Below are 20942 nucleotides of genomic sequence, written 5' to 3'. Positions count from 1 at the left end.
TAAAACTCTTCAGAAGATTCACTGGGGGATTAGGAGGGCTGCGTGCCAGCAATGTCATGGAGGGAACTGCAGCTCACCCCGTACTGTACTGGAACAAGTGAAAGTGGGAACTCATTGCTCCTGAGATGAGTCCTCAGAGCTGGAGAGCTCTGGTAATTCCATGTGCAATCATTTAAAAAGTGCCAATGACTTAGTCTAACTCTGCTCTGAAAGAAGCTGATTTTATTAAAAGGAGAGCTAAGCTAACCTTGAACTGAAAATCCAGGCTTCAGATTAAATTCTGAAAAAATCTTCTTTTTTTTTTCCTAATGATACCAGAAATGCTTTCTCTCTGCCAGATTTATTGGGAAGCTTTTCAAACAACTATTTTTATTTCTAAAAGTGCTTAAAAAAAAAAAAAAAGCTTTTTAAACAACTAGGTCTTTTACATTGTTTGCATCCATTTGTACTATCTGAACTGCTCATTTTGATCATGAGAATTTATGCCAGGGCTGAGGCAGTTTCAGACAGGAACTCCTCTCTGTCTTGCTCTTTTGCTTTCTCTCCATCTCTCTCTTTTGCAAAGATACCTATTTCAGACAGAATCAAGATTCAAAATGTTAAAATTGTCACAGTCTTAATTAATAGAAGACGGTGACTTCCCTGCTATGTTGGACTATAAACCTATGTTTCCCAGTACTTTAGTGTGGATAAAATCAAGACAGGTTTCCAGTAAGTGGACCTGTTACCAATAACCCAAGATGCAGGTGTAACTGCATTTTCAGTGATTCATCTGTATAGCACACTGGGTTGTTTTACACAGGCAGCATCTGTTTCACATGTACACCATGATTATTCTACTCTGATTGACATCTGCCTTCTCCTAATAAAGTCCCAGTTGCCCACCTGTATGGTGCTCCCTTTTCTCTTAATGCATTTTTAAGAGAAAAGAATTATTTAGAGCACTGTGCTGAAACTCACAAAAAGGCAAACTATCTAAATTTGTCAGTACCAGCACAATTATCAAGGCTCCCTGTGGATTAAAATTTTATAAAGTTTGTGGTTTGAGTGCTGGTACAAGAAAACTTTGGTGCGTGTACTTCAGGTTCATACTGGTATATCACAACTGAAGATAAAATCTGGCTTAGGCTGTGGAACTGAAATGGCTTTGTAAAGAAAATTATTGTACATTGATATCTTATCAATTTTGTCATGTTTCTCCCCCTTTTCATTGTGTTCTGTTTTCTGCTGTGTTTTTCCTATTCCTATGTATTACCTGTGGAGACCCTTCAAGATTTTGGTAGTGTTAGAAGTTTACATGGGCTCACAGGGGACAGGGCCATTTTAGGAAAGAGAAAGGTACTGAAAGTTACTGAATACACAGAAATTAACCCTGGCTCAGGACACCTCTGAGCTGCAAATGGTCAGAGGCTGGAAAAACACTCAGAGCTCTTGGCTGTTGTTGGAGAAGGTGTTCTGGGCAACACTGGGTTGACCCAGGGACAGCTGTTCCTATGTTGGAGACGTCTGGTAAATTATCTTTCTCATTACCTGTTTTAGATTGGCTGACGCGGCCTGTTTCTTCATTGCAGGAAGGCATGATTTCAGCCAGATGCCGGTCTCAGTGACCAAAATTGCTGAATGTTTTCTAGATACGCTGCGTGTGAAATAAAACTTGCAGGTGTCCATGCCTAGCGCCAAGTCAGACAGGTGATGAGCAGGCTTGGAGTGTAAAGCATAAGGTGATCTCTCCAGGTAAAGGTGGTGAGCACGGGGGCACGGCAGCCCAAAGGAGCTTGGCTGTATGACACCAGTATTGCTCGTTCTCGTGGTTGCATTTATGCGCCTGGCTCGTGGTCTTGATGAGCCTGATAGTCCAGCCTCAGATGCCTACAGTCTATCCAAGACCCTGCTCTTAATTTCCTGATTGACTAAGTGTCCCTGAAAGCCTGGAGCCTGAGAACAAACATCTGGTAGAGGGACTTGGAGTGCTTGGACTCCCTGAAACTTCACCTGTATTTGTGGAAAGCTAGTAATCAGAAGTTTCCATTTAAAATATGGGTTGGTTGCTGTCTTTCAGCTTGCTGTGCTCATTAATTCATGTCTTGTAACTCCATTCGTCGTCTTGGTGCCTTTCTCAGAACCAAGATGGATGGCCTGCCAATGCAGAGAGAGGTCTTGACTGGTGGCCATTCTGGGCTCCCCTCCCTTCCACCTCTGGGGACAGATCTGCAACAATCCCAGCACAGTCACAGCCAGTTGGGGTGTGACTGGTGCTGGTTTAGCACCAGTTAAGTCTCCAACCTTCATTACTGTAACGCTGGGGGAGGTCCATGTATACATGAGTAGGCTGAGACTGTCCCTTGATCCTGGTACAACATGTATGCAGACTGTTCTGCCAGGAAAGGAAATCTCTGAAATTTAAGGCCTAAAGGATCTTTCTGTGAATTTGACCATTTACGGAACTAAAAAGTAGAGAGGCTCATTAGGAAGAAAAACCCACTTCATATAAGAATTTTTGTGAAAGAAACACACAGGGACAGTCCTGTCCTTTTGGTCAGTTGGGGTTTTGTTGGTTTTGGGTGTAGGACAACCTTTCTTAAAAATCTTATGGTCTAGACTCTTTCGCAGCATTTACCCAACAAGTAATGACTTGGCTATTTGGTCTACTGTTAAACATTCCTGCTAAAGCACTTACTGTAGATGTTGCTGCTTAGGGAGACCCTGAGAGCTCGAATGGATGGAGACCGGTTGGTGTTTTGGAGGAGAAAAATTACTTTTGAAGCCTGCTATACAGGCTGTCTTGCAGCAATTGCATCATGAGCTGCACATGATTCCTGCTTCATATAATAATAGAGGATACATTTTGAAAGTGGCTTCTTTACTCCACCGAATAGACATTTTGATAGATGGGCTGTCTAAAGGAAAGATTGTTAAATCATCTTAACCACATGTCCAAAGAAAAAAGAAGTATTACCAGTGAGTTAAGAAGTTCGGGAGTCAGAGCCAGGCTCTTCAGCCCACATTCATTTGCTTTATGCACCCCAAAGTAAGGAATAAGGTTGACATTAGGTGGACAAAGCCTATGTCTGTTCTCTACCCTGGGTGAGGAGACATCTCAAGGATGGGTAAGGTATGATGTTTTAGCCAGAAAACACTGGCTGTTGCAGTGTTCAGGTCTGTTCTGTCTCAGCCAACTGTACCTATTTTTATTTTTCCCTTGTGTTTTCAAAGGGCTGGATGTGCTGTCCCCCCCACCCCGCCTTCTTTCTTCTTTCTTTTTTTTTTTTTTGGTACTGCTGTTTGAACGTGTTTCAGCTCTCACAGGTGTCACTGTAGGCACGGATTTGATCTTAAATATCAAAGGTTTGAACTTATTTCAGAAAAGTATGAATGAATTCAGATCTGCGGCTGCGGAAGGAGCAGGAGGAACATAGGAGAGGTTGAATGGGAGCTAAGAGACAAAAGAAAAGAAAACACAATTCTCGGTACTAAAACAATTTTATATGCAATAGAGACCTATTAGAGAGGGGAAAAAAAGCTTGTTATACTTTACCTGCTCTACCTTAACTTGTACATTGAAACCTGCTCCCGGTTTATTCAATTCACTGCTCCCAGATTTATTAAGAACTTCCTGCTGCTCTATCTTTCTAAGTGCATTTTGTTGTTAGAAAAGACATACTTAAGTCATATCCATATACTGTACTGATCCATAGTGGTTTTCTGCAATAAGTCGATAAAAGTGAATGATCCAAAACCTGTGGATAATAGGTAATCTGGGCAATAATGGGTTTCTGCTTGTGCCCAGCTGTATGTGTATGAATTGTTCAGCAGGGAGAAGGAATTTGCTTAATTAAGTCATAGGAGTTTTTAAAAGGTCATTTTTAGGATTATGTCCATAGATTCCCCAACATCCTTCTAAGAAGAGGACATTTTTAGCTATACCTGTTAATTTAGTAAAGATATCACAGTACCCTAGTCTAGTATTAAGATGGAACTTTTCCTCATATGAACTCTGGACTAATCCATTTTTCCTTAAGAATAATTTTAATTTATTAATTTGAGAGGTTGTGGCTTTCATTCTGTAGCAGTCAAGGCAAAGGGTGGACCCCAGAGAGTTGCAAGCTGAGGCTGTGGTTCAGAAGGCTTTGTAAGCATGTGCCTTACTTTAAGCAACTGCTTAGCTCCTGTTGAAGTCATTAGGGTTTAAACAGCCACTGAGAGCCTCAGTACTGGAAAGGAGTGGAAAATACGTGGAACATCTGCAGCACAATCTAGGTTTTAGGGTTGCTGGATTTTCCTCCAGTTAAATGCTCTTGTTTTCATGATTAGATCCAACGTGGTTTTGCAGTTTTGTAGCTGCCATCGGCAGGCTTCAGGTTTTCAGGTGGAAAACCCGTCCTGCCACGCTCCACCACCACGCAATGGCTGCGACAGCATCTTGATCCCTCCTGTCCCGGGGACAACAGACAGAGGAGCACAAGGACACACATTTTCTTATGCAAGAAATTGCTTCGGGGATTTTGATTTGCTCCCTTAGGTCTCTGGCTACTTCTTATGATGACCCTGAGGGGATAAGAAAGGCTTAGAGAGAGAAAGCAGCTCCAGGGTTTGACAGCCTCGGAAAGGGTTATGACAAAATTTAGCCAGTCGTGCTGTTATAAAAATGTATATGTGATAAACGGCGCTTAACGACTATGAGAAATGGCTTCTAGCATTTGCCATTAGATTTGCAACGTACTGGTTTTATGCAAGACCTTGACAAAATTCCTAAACAAAGTTTTCCTTTACTATATACTCTTGTACTTATGATTAAGAGATTTGTGTTTTTTCCCCAGTGAAGGCAGTGGTGCTAGTATGTTCCTCAAACTGAATGTGGTCTAGTTTATTTAAGCAAGAAGGAGTTTAAGTGGAAATGAGCCACAGAAATGTGTGCCACTTGTCTAAAACAAACATGGTTTAGGCTTTTCCTTATAAGTGACATCTATTACTACATTTTTAAGTAGATCTTTGTTAGTAAGCATCTGCAAGTGCATTTGATCAGATGAAAAGATCCAAGGCTATATTTATATTACTAAACCAGAATGTTCCTTTTAAATAAGGACCTGCAACTATGCCAACTGGAGTTAACTGGGAATTTGAAACTGAACAGATACAACTCCCTAAAAAAGTACTGTCAGCATTGCTCATTTACACAATGTGTTGTCTCTGCAGCCATTTCAGTTGTTACATATGGTTTTCTGAGGATCTTTAAACCATCTGTTTCATAGGACTAAATAAACAGAGTGGATGATTAATAATGTTGAGAACTGATCTAGACCAGTCATTGGAAGTTATATCAATATTAAAAGTTCTGTCAGTAAGAGATATATGAGTATCTTCTAAGTGTAGCAGACTTGTTTGCGAGTTTGTTCTTGCTGCAATCACTGTATCAATTTCTGTGATGTTTAAGGGGTTCCCAGTTCACTTTTCTCCCTCTGAGTTTCCAGGGATATGTAAATTAAAAAAAACTTGTGTAAGCATAAATCAAAATTATCCCTCAGTTGATAGTTTCTAGTTCTAGAGAACAAAGAGTGGTGCTTGCAAGAGCTTAAGACAGTGTTTAGCAATTGCCCTTTTTTTTGAAGTTTTGCTTTAAGTTTTGTTAATTGAGGAGATTCCAAGACTTATCTTACTGTGCAGTGGTTGTGATGAATGCAGGTGCAGCTGCAGCTTGACTTTGAGCCAGAGGTGGAAGCTTATTAAGAAACATTGATCCCCTGGCTGCACATTAAATTTGTGGTTGCTGCATTGAAAATATTTTTCATTAACTGTGTAATTGAACCAGCTTATTATTATTATTGTTGTTGTTGTTATTATCATCATCATCATCATTATCATTATTACCTGTCTGCTGACCTTAACTGAGACTAGACTGTTTGCTTAATACACTGACTGTAGAAAAATGCCACACGTGGAAGTTTCTCTAAGAAGGATGGAGACAGGATCCTTAAAGCTAGAAATCATTGGGTTTGGCTATTTCTTGAGTATTTTTTTCTAGCCTCTGTGAATTTGTATTGGGCCCAGGTACAGCTTGAGCTCTGATGATCTCTGACACCACCGCTCTCTTCAGACAATTGAAATTGGCAGAAAAATTTTCAGTTTCTTCACTAACATAACTGAGGGGAAAGTCCATCAACTATAATTTCAGATCATGAAGGTGATTGTATTCAGCAAGTTCTTCAAGACTTGCTGGGATTTACATTTTGCAACACCAATTAGAAATATATGGGGGTTTTTCACATTATTTCTAGGAATAAATGCCAGAGTAGACTATATCTGGAAGTTGAATACTCATAATACTGCCAAAACCTAAACCAAGTTATTGAGTTTCATTTTCATTTAAAATTGAATTTAAAAGAAAAATATCTTTATAATTTACCTTATATTATAGCCATTGTAGCATTTCTGTAAAGGGGGATATCATCATATTTTTAATCACATGTAGTTTCAATTTAGTCTACTTATATTTTTAGTATTCAACTTCAAAGAGGTCTGTCCGCACATAGTGTTCTTGATGCACCTATTCATATAAGAGGCTTTCCCCCCTCCTCCATTACACCATTTCTTTTTATTTTCATAGTTGAACTTTCCTCTTTTTGGCCAGTAGGTACAGGCAGTCAGTACAGTGTCTCCCAAGAGAGCTCACACCATGGGGCATCAGTTATTCAAGGCCAAGGTTCTACATGTAGCCCTGAGCTTTACTCTAAGCTTCTTTCATAATACGTCCTTAGTAACAATGGCTGATGAGGACTTTCTGTGAAGATGATATTTACACAGCCAAGACAGCAGATTGCTGATAAAACAAAGAATCCAAGTTTTTCTGTTGGAGTGGACTAAAAGTACCATCTCTGAAGCACAGATGTTGCTCTGAGCTTTTGCCCTGTCAGTTGCAATGCGAGTGTTCGTTGGGGTTTGAGGTGCATCACCTTTGTTCCTATGTTAATGCTGTAATGACCACCAATTCTCTGTTTATGAGCTGCTGCTGCCACCTATTTTTATGATAGCAAAGAAAGTATATATCAGATTATATCCTCTATTAATATTTACTCATGTTATTAAACCTTCATTTTTTTCAGATTAATGACAAAAATGAACTGTTAAACCAAGCTAAAGAAAGACATACAGACTGAGAAATTCAGCCTTTTCGTAAAACACTCGACACATCTTCTGGGAGAGCTGAAATCTCCTCTCTTAGTAAAATGCCAGCTTTTGATTGGAACTGATTATTTTAATTACTAAAAACCGAGGAAAATTATGTAATGGTCCAAGGACACAAGTATGCCTCCTAGGTTATTTAAGTTTCTTGGGATACTTTTATAGGTACGTTAATTTACAAGGGTATTTCTCTTTTCAAATCTCATGAGAGTTGCTCAAGAACAAAAACTTCAGTAAAATTGCCACCACAACGTGCTGGGCTGGCTATACAAGCATAGCTAAGTGCGAGAACCTTTCATCTTTCCAGCAAGAAGTACCTCAAGATGAGCAGTTGTGCTGATGTTGCAGCCTCTGACCTGATTTTCCTTCAGCACAGCTACAACTTGTTTCATCTTTTTGCCACTAGGAAGCTTTTTTTAATCGTGTCATTTGTAGCAGTCACATAGGAAATTATTTTCTACTTCATAGTGCTTCACGAACATTAACTTGTGGAACTGGCTGTCTGTTGCAGCAGGAACGGTGTTGTGCAGATCTTCTCTGGGGTCTGTGTGAACTCGGGAATAATTCATCACAAGAAACAAATGGGAGTGGTCCATCTGTCCTGCAAAAGAAGGTGTTGCGTTTTCTCCCAAGCTATGCAAAGCCATCACCCTGCGTGGCTTTGAGTTTCTGTGCTGTTTAGTTAAGTACTGAAGTGTTGCATGTCTTCTGTTTCTTATGGCTCTTACTCAGCTGTGGAAAGAAATATCAAGTAATGTAACCACTTTCTTCCAGATCTTGGGCCAGAATCTCAGCTGGTGTAAGTCAGAAGAGCTCCACTGACATTATTAGTGCTCCAGTGATTCACACCAGCTGTGGATCTGGTCTTCTGTCTCAATTTATGAAGGGCTTGAACTAAATGTCAGGAAATATGAAATGATCTCTTATAGTCAGCCGTTCGCCAGATGTGTTAATAGCGTTTTAAGTTTACCAAAATGCAAGCCTTCAAAAAGCAATCCAACAGAAGAATAAACTTTCAAGAAGAATGCCTTACTTTCAGCCTTTTTGGCAAGAGAGGACTATACAACTCACTGCAATTTAAAGAAATTAACTCAATTATGCATCAGGATATGGTAATACAGCTTCAGTGAGAATCCAAGATTCAAAATAATTTCACAGCACAAAGCAAGCTGTTGGCATTCCGTGAATAATTGCCATGCAAATAGGAATCATCAAGTCTTAAAACCAAAATCAAGTTTCTGATGAACCTCGTGTAAAGAGCCTAATGCTTCCACTTTGCAAGTGTAGTTGGGTTTATTCACAGGCGTGGTGACTACAGCTTTTGGTGATTAAATGAGGACCATGTTGTTACAAGAACACAGAAGCTTAATAGTTCTAGCTATGTAATGTTAAAACTCAGCAGCAATTTGGCTTATAGATGTGATCATGTATAGTGTTGAAAACAGTTATTTTAGCCAATGAGAATAAAATTGTTGTTGACATTGCTTAAGCACTGTCAGGCTTGCTTTTCAAAATCAGAAAATGCTGGAATAGGTGAAATAGGTGAAATGTCAAAATCAACAAGTGTGGGGTCTCAGAAGTCTTACAGTCTTATAAGCCTAATCTTATATGCCTATATGGCATATAAGCATATGCTTTAACAAAAACTTCCAGTACCTGAAATAGCCTGTGGTGGTACAGAGGTCTTCACAGCCTAATCTATTTGCTGATGAGACCTGTCAGAATTAATTAAAATGATCAGTGTGTGGCTCCATACTGTGTGATTTACGTATGTTCTCACTGGAGACTTAATGCTTTGGATAGACCCAGAAAGGTAAAACAACACAACTTCAATAAGTAAGCTTGAGTGTCACACTGTGTTGGGATATGCTACCTATATTTAAAAAAAAAAAAAAAAAAAAAAAAAAGGTACAAATAAGTTGATAGCTGGCAATCAGAACACCATGGAGTGATCTGATCCTGCTGACCAGAGGTCATTGGCTAAGGGTCCAATTCTGACAGGTTTGTTTCACAGTTAGTCCAAGTGACTTTTGATGAGACATACATCTGTCTACATGTCACTGTATACCAAAAGGAAAAAAAAATGCTTGGACACAATTTATTCAGACCTGAAGGAAAGTGTTTTGGAAGAGTTCACAGAGAAAGTTAGTTAGACTTGCAAAGAAAGTAATTATCATAATCTGAATATACCAGTACGTTGAATTTAAAGTGATCCGCAGAAGCGAGGTGATGGATAGAGTGGTGAGGAAACCCTTCTGAACACTGGAGAGCTCTTAGGAAGTGACGGCATCCAAGACTCAGCGTTTACTGGGCTTTTGCTGATTCCCCAGGAGTATGGGGGGCTCCACCTTGAAATAAAAATCATTCCCCAGGTTCACAGCAGGAGACATCGTAGTGAGAGCTCTGAACCTCCAAGGACTTGACAGACTTGAAGTGTGAGAGGCTATGAATCACGCAGTGGCTGGGGTCTTAGGAAGCTCATTGCATTTTGAAGATTGCAGTGTTTTATAAAAACTTCGGCTCCCTAGAGATTTCTGGGTAGTAGTTCTGGGAAACTTGGTTCTGAATCTGTTTGAAACCAAATTTAAAAAGAAAAAAAAATTACTGAATTTCACTGACTATATTGGCTCTACAATGTGGAGAGGTTGAAGGCAAATGCTTGAATTAGTCTGAAAATTAGGATTGCTTTTGCATGCCTCATTGCACTAAGCCCGCATATGGCAGCATTTGAGAGTAACACTTTCCATCACTTCTGTCTAGTTCTCCCCATTCTGGTGGCTGATGTGTTGGCCTTGGTAATATATGAATTTTTCACCTTCTGTCAGGATTACACCAGTGGAATATACCTGGGCATGAAGCCATCAACTTTTATGAAACTCCAACCAGTCCAAAATCCTACAATACAAGCACATCAGGGCCTGTTCCCTGCTTCCTACACCAATTCCCTACAGCATACTGAGCCAAGATTAAAAGATTATGTCTTAGTTTCAAAGTAGCTAGTGAAATCAACCTGGAATATCTAGCGACCAACAATACCCATATCTGTGATCAATAATTCTCCTCTTAAAGCTCACAAAAGCAAAGTTGTCTGTGCAGGGTTCAAAGATTTTTTTGTGGATTCAGCCTATACATGTAAGATCAGTTCCTATAGGGATCAGGAGCTGTTGCAAATGCCACCGTTTTTGGAAACACAAGATACCTTGCCTTCCCAGGCATAAGCAGAGCTGTCTTTATCAGAATGGTGTCTCGGAGAGAGAGGAGAAACAGTGAACATGGGCTCCTGGCAAACACCAGGAGCTTGTATAGCCAAGAGACTTTTAAATGACCTACATTGATGAGGACAGTCAAAAGAGTGCTAAATAGGACTGACTGGTGCGGAGTAGCATCTTATTCAATGTGGTGGATGTCTAATTCAAGCGTGAAGTTTTCAAGTAGGACTCTGTGGTGTGCAGCTATCTGAGGGCAAACCCTGGCATACACATATCCGTGAATGGCGAGTGCTTCTATTTGCATACATTTACAGCAAATGTAAATAGAACATACGTACAGGGGAAGGCCAAGGATTTGAAAGTCCCCAAATACCTGAATTCATGTATTCTGATGGAAGGATTTTCATCACTTCCCTGTTTTCTTCTGCTCAAGTGTTTGGAGAGAGGCTTGAACATTTGGGGCATGGACCTTTGAGACAACTGAGTCTGATTCTTCATATGTCTTCATGTCAAACTGATGGACAACAGACACATCTAGTGCCAGGGAAAAAATACAGAGCAGTTAGCAGAGCACCATCCTGTGCAGTAGTAGAAGAGCAGATCCTTTTTATGTTTTCTGCAATTGTTCTGCTCTCCCTAGTTCTCCGTGTGAAAATTGTGAGTGAAATGGTCGTTCTCAGGGTCCTAAAAATTGTAACAAAATAGCTGAAGCCTTGACATTTATAAGCTGAATTTCATCTGTTGTTTTGCCATTGCCATCTCAGCAAGTAATTAGGTCTTACAAAAGCACTTTTCTCTTACATGTAACCTTAACAAAAAGCTCAAAATACACTATTAAATGCTTACCTTGGTGGTGTAGATGTTGGAATTGTTTATATCTGTATCTAAATTTGTTTCAAATCTCTTTGCTTTCTATTTCCAGACCTGATCTGGCCTCCCAGAAGACATCGGACAAGCATTGGCTGGATGTGATGTCTCTCGAAACACTGGAAAACACTTGTGAGCCAGAGAAGCTCCTTGATGACATCTAGCTATGTGTTGGCTGAGAAACTGAGAGACTGGTGCTTCTAACAGAGATAAGCTATAAAACTAAAAGGCTTTGCTATAGACACTGAGCTGAAATCGTGTGTGGTGTTTGATGACATATTGCTCTAATCCTCTTGCACTGCACTTGTCCCCATTCTTCACTACGCAGCTGTAGACCCTTGGCCTGCTAGGCTTGATTGGTGACAGCCTTGAAATCAGTTCGGCCTCTGTGTAGATCTTTTATCATGTGTATCTGGGGAAGGAGAGCACCATCATAGCATTTTTACATCCTAACAGTCTCTGGCTGCTGATTGTATCCAGGATCAACTGATTTCCAGATGTCCCCAAAGAATGAGTCAGACTTAAAGAAAATGAAGCCTACCATTGTATTTAACTTACATACTGCCCCTTTCTTGAGAAGCTCAGCTTAGACGTGGCCTAGCTAAATCGTCTTCAACTTTGATTGAGATATAGCTTCCTAAACTGTGAGTTTAGAATATCTTCTGGTGTGAAGCATCCAAAGAAATGTCCTTTCACTATTTACTTGAAGGTTCTCTGTGGCATTATGCGTTAGATGATATTCTTGCTTTTGGGAGTAAAGTGCTTATAAAGTCAGTATTGACTCTATTTTAACCTTCTGTAGAAAACCATAGCCTTTAAATTTGTCATTTTTCATACTTTATCATTTTTCTTAAGGTGATTTCTAAAAAAATAAAATACATTCTAGAAATACATCAGTTTTGTTTTTATTTGCTTAGACACTCTATGAGTAAAGGGACTGGTTAGCAAAGTGTGTTAATGCATGAGCTTTTCCTGCCCAAAGCTGGTGCATTCATTTAGATTTAAGGCTTCGTCAAAGAAAAAGTTAGCAACATGTATTTACCTTCAGCAGTCAAAATCACGTGTACAGAACTACGCATGCACGTCAGGTTTCTGCTTTGCAATGTTAAGAGCCTGAATCAGTTCTCATTTAAGGCAGAGGGAGCCAGTACTTCTGTCTCAGAAAGAATGTGATCCAAAAAGGGTTTTAAACGTGAGTAGTCCTACTGAAGTAAGCAGGACTACGCAACATAGTCCTGCTTCTGTGCTCTATGGCTTGCAATGGTCCTTGGAAGCTACTTGGTATTTTTGAAACAGCAGTTTATTTAGGCCCTGATTCTGCCAAAATTCAATCCTATATTTAACTAAAAGCATCCATGTCAGTATTTGCAGGATCAGGATTAAGACCCTACACGAGGATCTGAGAATATTATATTTAAGCATTGCTTTCTGAAAAACATGGGTCACAGCATTTTAAATTCTCAAAGGGCTTTTGGACAATGTTGTAAATCACACAGTAAAAATATGAATGGTCAAAATGTTTTGCTTGCTACAAAGGCTTTCTGCCTGAGAGATGACAGGACCACAAAAGACCTATTCATACACCCATTCATAGACATTGCCTGATTTAAAATCTTCCAGTGCTGATCTGACAATGCTTTCAGCAAAAGCTTGTATATAGTTTCAGTTTTAACATTAAAATGTTCCACAACTTAACCCAAAATACAAGAGCTTGGTTTAATTGTGCCTGCAGGAGAAAATTAAGGTGAATGGAGCTGAACATCCCATGAAACTCTGCTTTCAAGAAACTGTTGGTTTCTAATGGTAAAATGTTGTTATATAAATAGGAAATGTTATACACAGTTGGCAGGTGCAATGAAGTCTGTTAGAATGTTTATTCTTTTCTCTTTTTTTGAGGTTTATAGAATCAAGCCAGGAGTTGAGCAGAAAATTACGTGATGGCGGATACATAACTTGGACTGTGTGAGCACAGGTGTGTCGTCTAGTTAGGGTAGTCATGGTACAGAGCCAGTTTCCAGCCAGCTGAGACTGTTTGTATACACAGGAACGCCTCCTCTCTCCTCGAAACCTGCTTACAATATGTCAGTCTCCACAATCATGTGAGAAGTGTTAGTGAAATGCTCCTCTCTGAAGATTTATGTGAGAAACTATTGCTTTTCTGCTGATAAGGTTCCATTTTCCAGTTGACTTTGAAGAGGAAAGACCCACCAAAATGAGTACAAATTACTTGTGAGAGCAGAGGTAGTATTGCAAAAGCTGCAGAAAGTCAGTGGAACTTCTTTATGATGCATATTTGTCCACAACAAGTGGGGACGTGCACTTTATCCTTCAAACTCATTCATCCCAATGCATTGAAATAGACCCAGTGGCCTTCATTGACCAAGCCAAGTAAAATCTGTTTCAAACTAACCTATGATTTTTGGGAAGGGAGCTCAGTAATAACGCCTCATAACATACTTTTTAAAAAACTACTAAATTAATATGATACTCACTGCTGCTTAGTTAAGTCTCTGAGAAAAGCTGGGATTTTACTATCCCTCCATGCTGATGGAGTTCCTGCTGCAGAGGCTTTCCAAAGCTTACAGAGCAGAAGGGTTCCCTTGTGAGTCAATAGACAGTGCTCCTATTCATATATCGAATATAATGTTCACCTATTTCACAATGGCATAGCATCTCCTAGTTTATGTTCATGCTATGATCCACCATAATCCTTGGATTCTTCCGTGCAGAGTTACTGGGTAGTCACTTGTTTTTCTATCCTGTGTTTGTGCAGCTGACTATTCCCATATGGGTTTAGTAACTGGCATTTAACCGTATTGACTTGCATCCCATTTTTGTAGCTGATTTCTGTAGTTTGTCAAGATGATTTTGAATGCTCATTCTTCCTCAATTTGGTATTATGGGCGGACGTAGTAAGTTCATTCTCCGTTGCTAACATCCAGACCATTAATGAAAACATTGAACAGCTCTGGACTTAAGCCTCACTCTATTCATCCTTCTACTTAGTAGAGCTACTAAACTTAGACTTACTTTGTGAGCATGGTTTTCTAACTCACCTTTTGGAAGACCATGTTTTCCAGGCGCGCCTGTAAAACTGTCACATGAAATAGCCTGACGTGAGATGTCAGTCAATTGCTTCTCCCCTGTCCAAAATATTTTAGTGGTGACAGAATACAAAATAGAGAAACATGCCCACAAATCGTTTTTCAAGTCAGGAAATTAATCAAAGTTAGGAAATGCAGATCAAATTTCAAAGGCCATCCTTAATTAATACTTCTCTTTGATATTACTCTGCAAATGATTTCCCAGGTAAGTTTTTTCTTCAGTTTAAACTGTACTTTTGGGGAAGATAAAACATGTAGTTGTTTTACAGGAGGAAAACCATGCTATCTTTCATTAAAGGTTTAAACTTGTCTAGAGTTTTATGCTTTTAATGTAACTACTTAAACAGAATGTATGTTTTTATGCATAACAATTTGCCATTTGAGGTCAGGGTTTATCCAGCAAATCTTTTAGTTCAAAAAGATTTACAATATTTTTTTCAAGAGAAAAAAAAATGTTCTGAACCAAAAAAAATCCCCCTCTTTTCTTGAGGAAGTGCTGTATAAAGTATTGCGTTTGGGGTGAAAATATTTTCATTCTGAGATAATGTTTTGGCAATCTATATCACTGTTTTAACTACCTTCTTACTATTATTCCCAAAAGTAGACACTCATGTGTATTTACATGTGTATTAGATACATTGGTCTTCCTTGCTTTGTACGTGTAACATATAAATGTTTGTGTGTATAAACATGATTCCCTGGAAATGTTTAGTACAGTCTCGCTGGCTTTGACAACTTCTGCAGTTTGATCTAGCAGCCTGGAGGTACTTGAGGAAAGAAAAAGCCTTTACACATGGGAGTTCAGATGCTGCTAAATGTTTAAGGTAAAGCTGCTTTTTTCTGGCTTGCCATCTGCTTTGTGAGAAAAATAAAATGTGGAAACAGTGAAGTAAGAATGGTAGGAAAACAAGGCAATAAAAGCATGTCCAGACTGCGTAGAGACTGAAGGTAATATATTTGAACATCTTCTGAGCAATACTAATATAGAAAAATGTGCCAGGAGCTGGTTATCCTATTGAAAGAGGAGCAGCTAAAAGAGGGTTTCCAGAAGATGCAAGCTTTTCCAGAATCTCTTCTATTTCCTCTTGTCTCCAGTAATGCATCAATCCTCTCATCAGGAGGGGTTAGTACCTCTTTTCTGCTAAATATTTTTCTGCTCTAATTTTATTCTAATTCCCTTCACAAAGTCTGAGGTCTCATCGAATCTTTTTCCTAAATTTCCCTTTGGCAATCTGTCATCCTCTGTCTCGTTTCTTTTCCATATAATGTTGGTCAACATCTGAATTTTCATCCTTCTCTGACCATTAAATGCTGTTACACTCCAAAACCAATTTCATTCATAAAATCTATCAGTATTAATCTGCTAGTGTTAGGAAAATGAAACACTGTATATTTTTAAAACTGACACTACTGAAAAGGAAAATACCAAGCTGAAGGAAGATTACTTCTGGAGGTCCTTAGGGATGAGCCTAGGGGCCAATCTCATGCAGCATTTTCATCAGTGGCATTGGCACGAAAAGTAGGAAATCCAGTGAAACCTGTTGATGGTGTGTATCTGCAAAGTCTTATGAGAAATAGCTGTTTCCTTTTTTGAGTAGAAGCAGCCGCTACCTTTAAACAATGCATGAGTAAGGCACACAGGGTTAGAAGTTACTGATGTGTGTTGTGTTGTGGAGATTTGTATGCCTGTGCAGGGAGGGGGAAATGCACGGGGGGGGTGTGGGGGGGGGACGACAGTAAAGCAGTGAAAAACCAAGGGCATGCCTGAGAAAAGCTCTAGGAGTCCAGCCTAAGAAAGAGAGAGAGAGCATGTGAGACATGGCGAGAAAGTGAGAGCACTTTTGGCCTAAATACTGACTGGAAAAGGGGATGAGGACTGAGCAGAGACACCTGACCCTTTTTAATTCATTCTGTTTGGGAAATGGGATTGTAGCAGATGCCTGGCATTGTCTGATCTTGAATTGCCTGCTAATCCCACTGGTCAGAGGGGATAACAATAACCACAACTTGACCTGGAGAAAAAGAATGACCATACTATTTTCAAGTTAATTCTTGGGAAGGAAGGATAGCCCTGTTTTGGGTTTTTTATGGCTCTATTTGTCTTGTGCAGAAATATTTATCTGAAGAAGATTTTACCATCACATCTACAACATCACAGAGTCACAGGGCAGTTGAGGTTGGAAGGGGACTCTGAAGACCATCTAGTCCAATGCTCGGAAAGGATCAACCATAGCAAGTTGCTCATGCCGTGCCCAGTCCGTTGTGATTTAGTAAGCAGAGAATAAATTTCATCTGCATCTTCCAAAAACCTTTCATATTTATAAATAGCAGTTCTGAATGTAAATCACTCGGCTGGGATTTTATGAAGCTTCTGCACTCACCTGGCAGCACCATTAATGAATGCTGCAGTCCCATCCTACTGCAAGTGTGTCTCTGTCTTCAGTGCTTATATGTGCCCCAGGTACTGTAAAGGTTTTCTTCTGCGTGTTAGCTTTATGCCTCTGCTGAGACTTAAGCCAGTGGGTCCTAGCTAGAATAGTCTTCACAATTAGGAAACAAATGCATTAGCCATTTTAATACTTAAACTGAAAACTGCTGTCTTTATTATCCTCTGTTTGTGAAGGTCCTCTCCCACACAGAGTTGTCATTTAATTGAAAGAGACTGAGAGGAATATCTAATGGGAAAATGTAGATCCAGAGGTAGACATCCATTCTAGTACTTTCTGAAAGTCATGAAGATACATGTTTAATTATCTGGTTTTATGCAACTACTATTGTTATAGTATTTGTCGTGTAGTAGTCATCGCTATAGCATGAAGTACCTAGGTTGCTCTGAGTAAATTAAATAATATCACGTTGTCCATCTTTCCCTGCTTGATTAAATATCACTTGGAAGTCCTGCCTCTCTTTTCTCGTGCACAGTTCTGATTCATGTTGATTGAGCCTGAGATCTGGATTTAATCAAAGCATCTACCCCAATTTTCTCATGTAGCCTGTTAGCTTCTGCTTTTCTTTCTGGGATGTTACAAGATCCTCTTTGACTTCCAAGGTAGTTGAAAGGTGGTTTTAAAAATCAATTTTAAATTTTAACCAAAAGCCAGGGTTCTAAGCAGAAAAGGCTGGAAATAGTTGCACACCATCCTCCCAACTCACCTCCAGACTGCTTGGGCCATGTAAAACATAAAAAGGTAGTAAAATACATCTACAGGACTATTCACAAACCCTGTATAGACAGCTGATTCCAGAGGGAGATTAAAATCCAGGACCACTTAAATTTAGCGCTACTCTCATTGTCAAGCGAGAAAGAAAGAAAACCAACTAAGGCACAGCTTTGCTAATGCTTCCTCAGAGCTTGGCTGTTACTAATGCTTTGAAGTGCAAAGGGAAAACCTGTGTCATAAATGACAAAAACTAGCGATGGAAAAGCCCTACCCTGTTAAGTCATCTCATTCCCCCTTTTGCCAAACTTGTGGGGAAAAACTACAAGATTGTGCCCAGAGGCGCTGGTCAGAGAGGTGAGGCACGGGTGGAGCTTGGGAGGGAAGTGAGCACAGTTCCTCCTGGGATGCTGGAGCTGCTGAGCCACCCCACGCTGGTGTCCTCCTGGCCAAGTTGGCTTTGCCTCCAGTGGTGAGCCCAGGAACATTGAGCGCAACCAATCAGCCTAACGTAGTATCCCAAATGGTGGGAAGCTGCTGCACGTGAAGGATGTGAGTGGAAAACTCTCTGGGCTGGATCATGTGTGCGTTGAGACGTTCAGTCACCCCAGCTCCTTTCGCAGCAAGGAGGAGTTGGGTACCTTCAGCTTACCTGTCTTGGAATGGGATGACTTGCTCCCAGGTGATACCCTCTCTTTCTTCATGAGTATTGAGGGAATGTAGATGGCAAACATTGAAGCTTGTGGCTCCTTGAAGCTGCTTGAAGCTGCTTGAAGCTGCTTGAAGCTGGGTAGGTGACCATGGGTGGCCAGGCAGCCACTGTTGTTGTGGCTTCTGCACTGCCGAGAGCGGTGAAGTGGTTCAGAATAGGTGACCTACAGGGTTGTCAGACCCTTTCAAGGTGGTGGGCAAAAGAAGTCACAGTGCACAACGACGTGTCTGTAGGCAGTCTCAGTGTGGTCCTTTTCATATCACCTGGGCACAGCTGACGTCCGGACCCCCAAGGCCTGCTTCTGCAGCACTTGGGGAAAGGCATGTTCTCCTGTTGCCTTCACTGCTGCTTGTTCCTCGTGTATTGTGCAGATATCAAGCAAAGAAAGAGGAAGCTGGCTTTTAGATTTTGATTTACGAGGATAATAGAAGAGCTTTTATGCCACAAAGAATTAAGGAGACAGAGAAGCAAAGAAATACTTACATTAAATAGTCATTAAAAAATACATCAAAATATGAAATTCTGTGATCAAGCAGAAATCCATCTGCAAAGACACAGATTAATTTGTTTGGGGTTCTTGATATTCCGGGTAATTCAAAGACCTGTCTTATGAGTTTCCCACATCATCCAGGTGAATTTTTTTTCTCCTTTTGACTCCTTGCTACATTAGGAAAGGAAGTACTAGCAATACTCTCCTGTACCATTTCCTCATGGCGAGCACATGGTTAATTTTCCTTCATATGGAGGGGAGAAGTTAAGCTTTATCCTTTCCGGTAACCTGCTAGAGAGGCTGCTGGCAGCCCTGGAGTGCACCCTGATCTAAATACCATTTGCTCCATGACTCCTAGCCTCTGTCTCGCAGCCCCATCCAGAAAACCCTACAACCTGTCCTGAGCCCAAAGGGCATTTATGAGTACGTTCAAACTGAAATGCTGCCAGCATGTAGCCTTCTCGGCGCCAAGCACAACTGCTCTAGCACTTGGCATTCAGCGAGGCAGAGTCCCATTAAACGTGGCGCGGTCCAGATTTCTCCACTGCACTCAGAGGCATCGTGCAGAGCATCCCGTGGAGCTGCTGGCGCGCACGAGGCTGCTGGCACGCAGGTACTCAAACTCCTTCTGCACGGGGAGTGGTCGGAGCAGAAAGGATCCTGCATTCGTACGAGCTGCTGTAAGTTTACTTTGGAAAATCAAAACCTCGTTAGACATTGTCTGCAGGGAACTTTTACCAGACATGTTGAAGTAAAGTTCACTCCACCCTCTTTTCAGCAGCTGTGGTGGAAGCCAAGTGCAAATGTTATATTAGGTGTGGACGTAGCGAGCGCAGCAGTACGACCAGTCCTCAGGAATGGATGTGTAAAGCTGAGCGCTCAGATGCCTGACATGCATAGAAGAACACTGATATTAAATAACCAAGGTTCAAAACTGAAGCAAATAATGTCTGCCAGATCTATACTTCTCCTGGGATGATCCCTCTACAAACACTGGTTAATTATTCTCTACAGCTGATCCAAGAGGCACGTAACCATGACGGGTGACTGAGGATGGTTGAGCCATTTACCCCCAGTTTTCCATGAAGTTGTTCATATGAGAGTGGAGAAAGCTCAGCAATGTGGAGCACCAGTTTTCTGCTCAGATCTGACCATCCCCATCTCATTCACCCAAGAGACTGCAGTATAGTGATTTTAAATCAGGGAAAAGTAAAAGTTAAAATACACGATGCTATGAATCTCTCCTACTTGTGAGTTAGAGGCATGTGTTCCTGCACAGCTTTTTTTCAGCAAGACAGCCTGTCTTAGGTCAACTTTCATTCAGTGGTCATGTTCAAGGCTTGCCTTGCTAACCACATTTCTTCCACAGGCTGTGGCAGGTCTGTGGGAAAAGAATAGCTGAGAGTCCGTTTCTGAGCAGCTTCTCGTCCTCCCCTCGTTAACCACGCAGTGTAGTGTCAGTGTGGCTGATAGAGAGAAAAGCCTCTGTCCCGCTTCTTATGTCTGTGGGTATTTTAATTTTATGACTCCATATTTCCCACAACAGAGCCAAAAACAAAGAGATGGGAAATGAAATCAGCTGTCTAGAAGCTGTACTAATAAATATCTATAAAAATAAGATTGGATTTCCAAGAACAAAAGAGCAATTGAGACATTTAACCTAAACATCCCTAATAAACTAATCAGAGCTGATTTATGGCAAGAAATTTTATGCTGCAAAGGCATGGAGGAAGTGAAATAATTTCTGCCTAACACTTGGCCTCTTGCAGCCTGTCTTGTTCCTCCTCACGCAAGCTTTGGGAAGATGTGACAAACCTCCTCATGACAAATCCCAGGAATGTTGTGTCTTCCCCTTTGACTTCAGCTGAGCTGAGCAGCCAAACTGGATGATGATTTATTGCAACTGCTCAATAATAAGCTGCAGTAAGGCCAGAATAAGCTGTTGTTTTGTAGTTTTTTTAATCTTGATTTTGGTTTCAGTTTTGTATGGAGGAACAAGTTATCAATTTTCTAGCTTTGCAGCCTTCTTTCTCCAACTGTAACTGCTGTGAGGACCTTTCCTGTTGCTCTCACTAATTTCAATGGATGATTCATCTGCCCTCAGGTCAGCTTTTTGCATCGTTTAGCAGGTGCATTTGCTTAATTAAACTTAATCAGAGGCATGTATGTTCATATGATTGGGATTCAGGCCACCAGAGGAGGTAGGATCAGTCAATGGGAAGACTC

General features: G+C 40.6%; 1 protein-coding gene across 3 annotated transcripts in view; it reads left to right on the top strand.

The window, feature by feature from the left end:
- XRCC4 (X-ray repair cross complementing 4) overlaps window positions 1-12259 on the top strand; it is a 179776-nt gene extending 167517 nt beyond the window's left edge. For all 3 annotated transcript variants that reach the window (XM_049794537.1, XM_049794535.1, XM_049794536.1), the window contains exon 9: window positions 11308-12259. In XM_049794537.1, the coding sequence (XP_049650494.1) occupies window positions 11308-11416 (109 nt within the window). In that variant the 3' untranslated portion in view covers window positions 11417-12259. The remainder of the gene's footprint in view (window positions 1-11307) is intronic.
- The last annotated feature ends 8683 nt before the right edge of the window (window positions 12260-20942 follow it).

Source organism: Accipiter gentilis, chromosome Z, assembly GCF_929443795.1.
Source record: "Accipiter gentilis chromosome Z, bAccGen1.1, whole genome shotgun sequence".
NCBI lineage: Eukaryota > Metazoa > Chordata > Aves > Accipitriformes > Accipitridae > Astur > Astur gentilis.
This window is presented reverse-complemented; position numbering and strand designations above follow the sequence as displayed.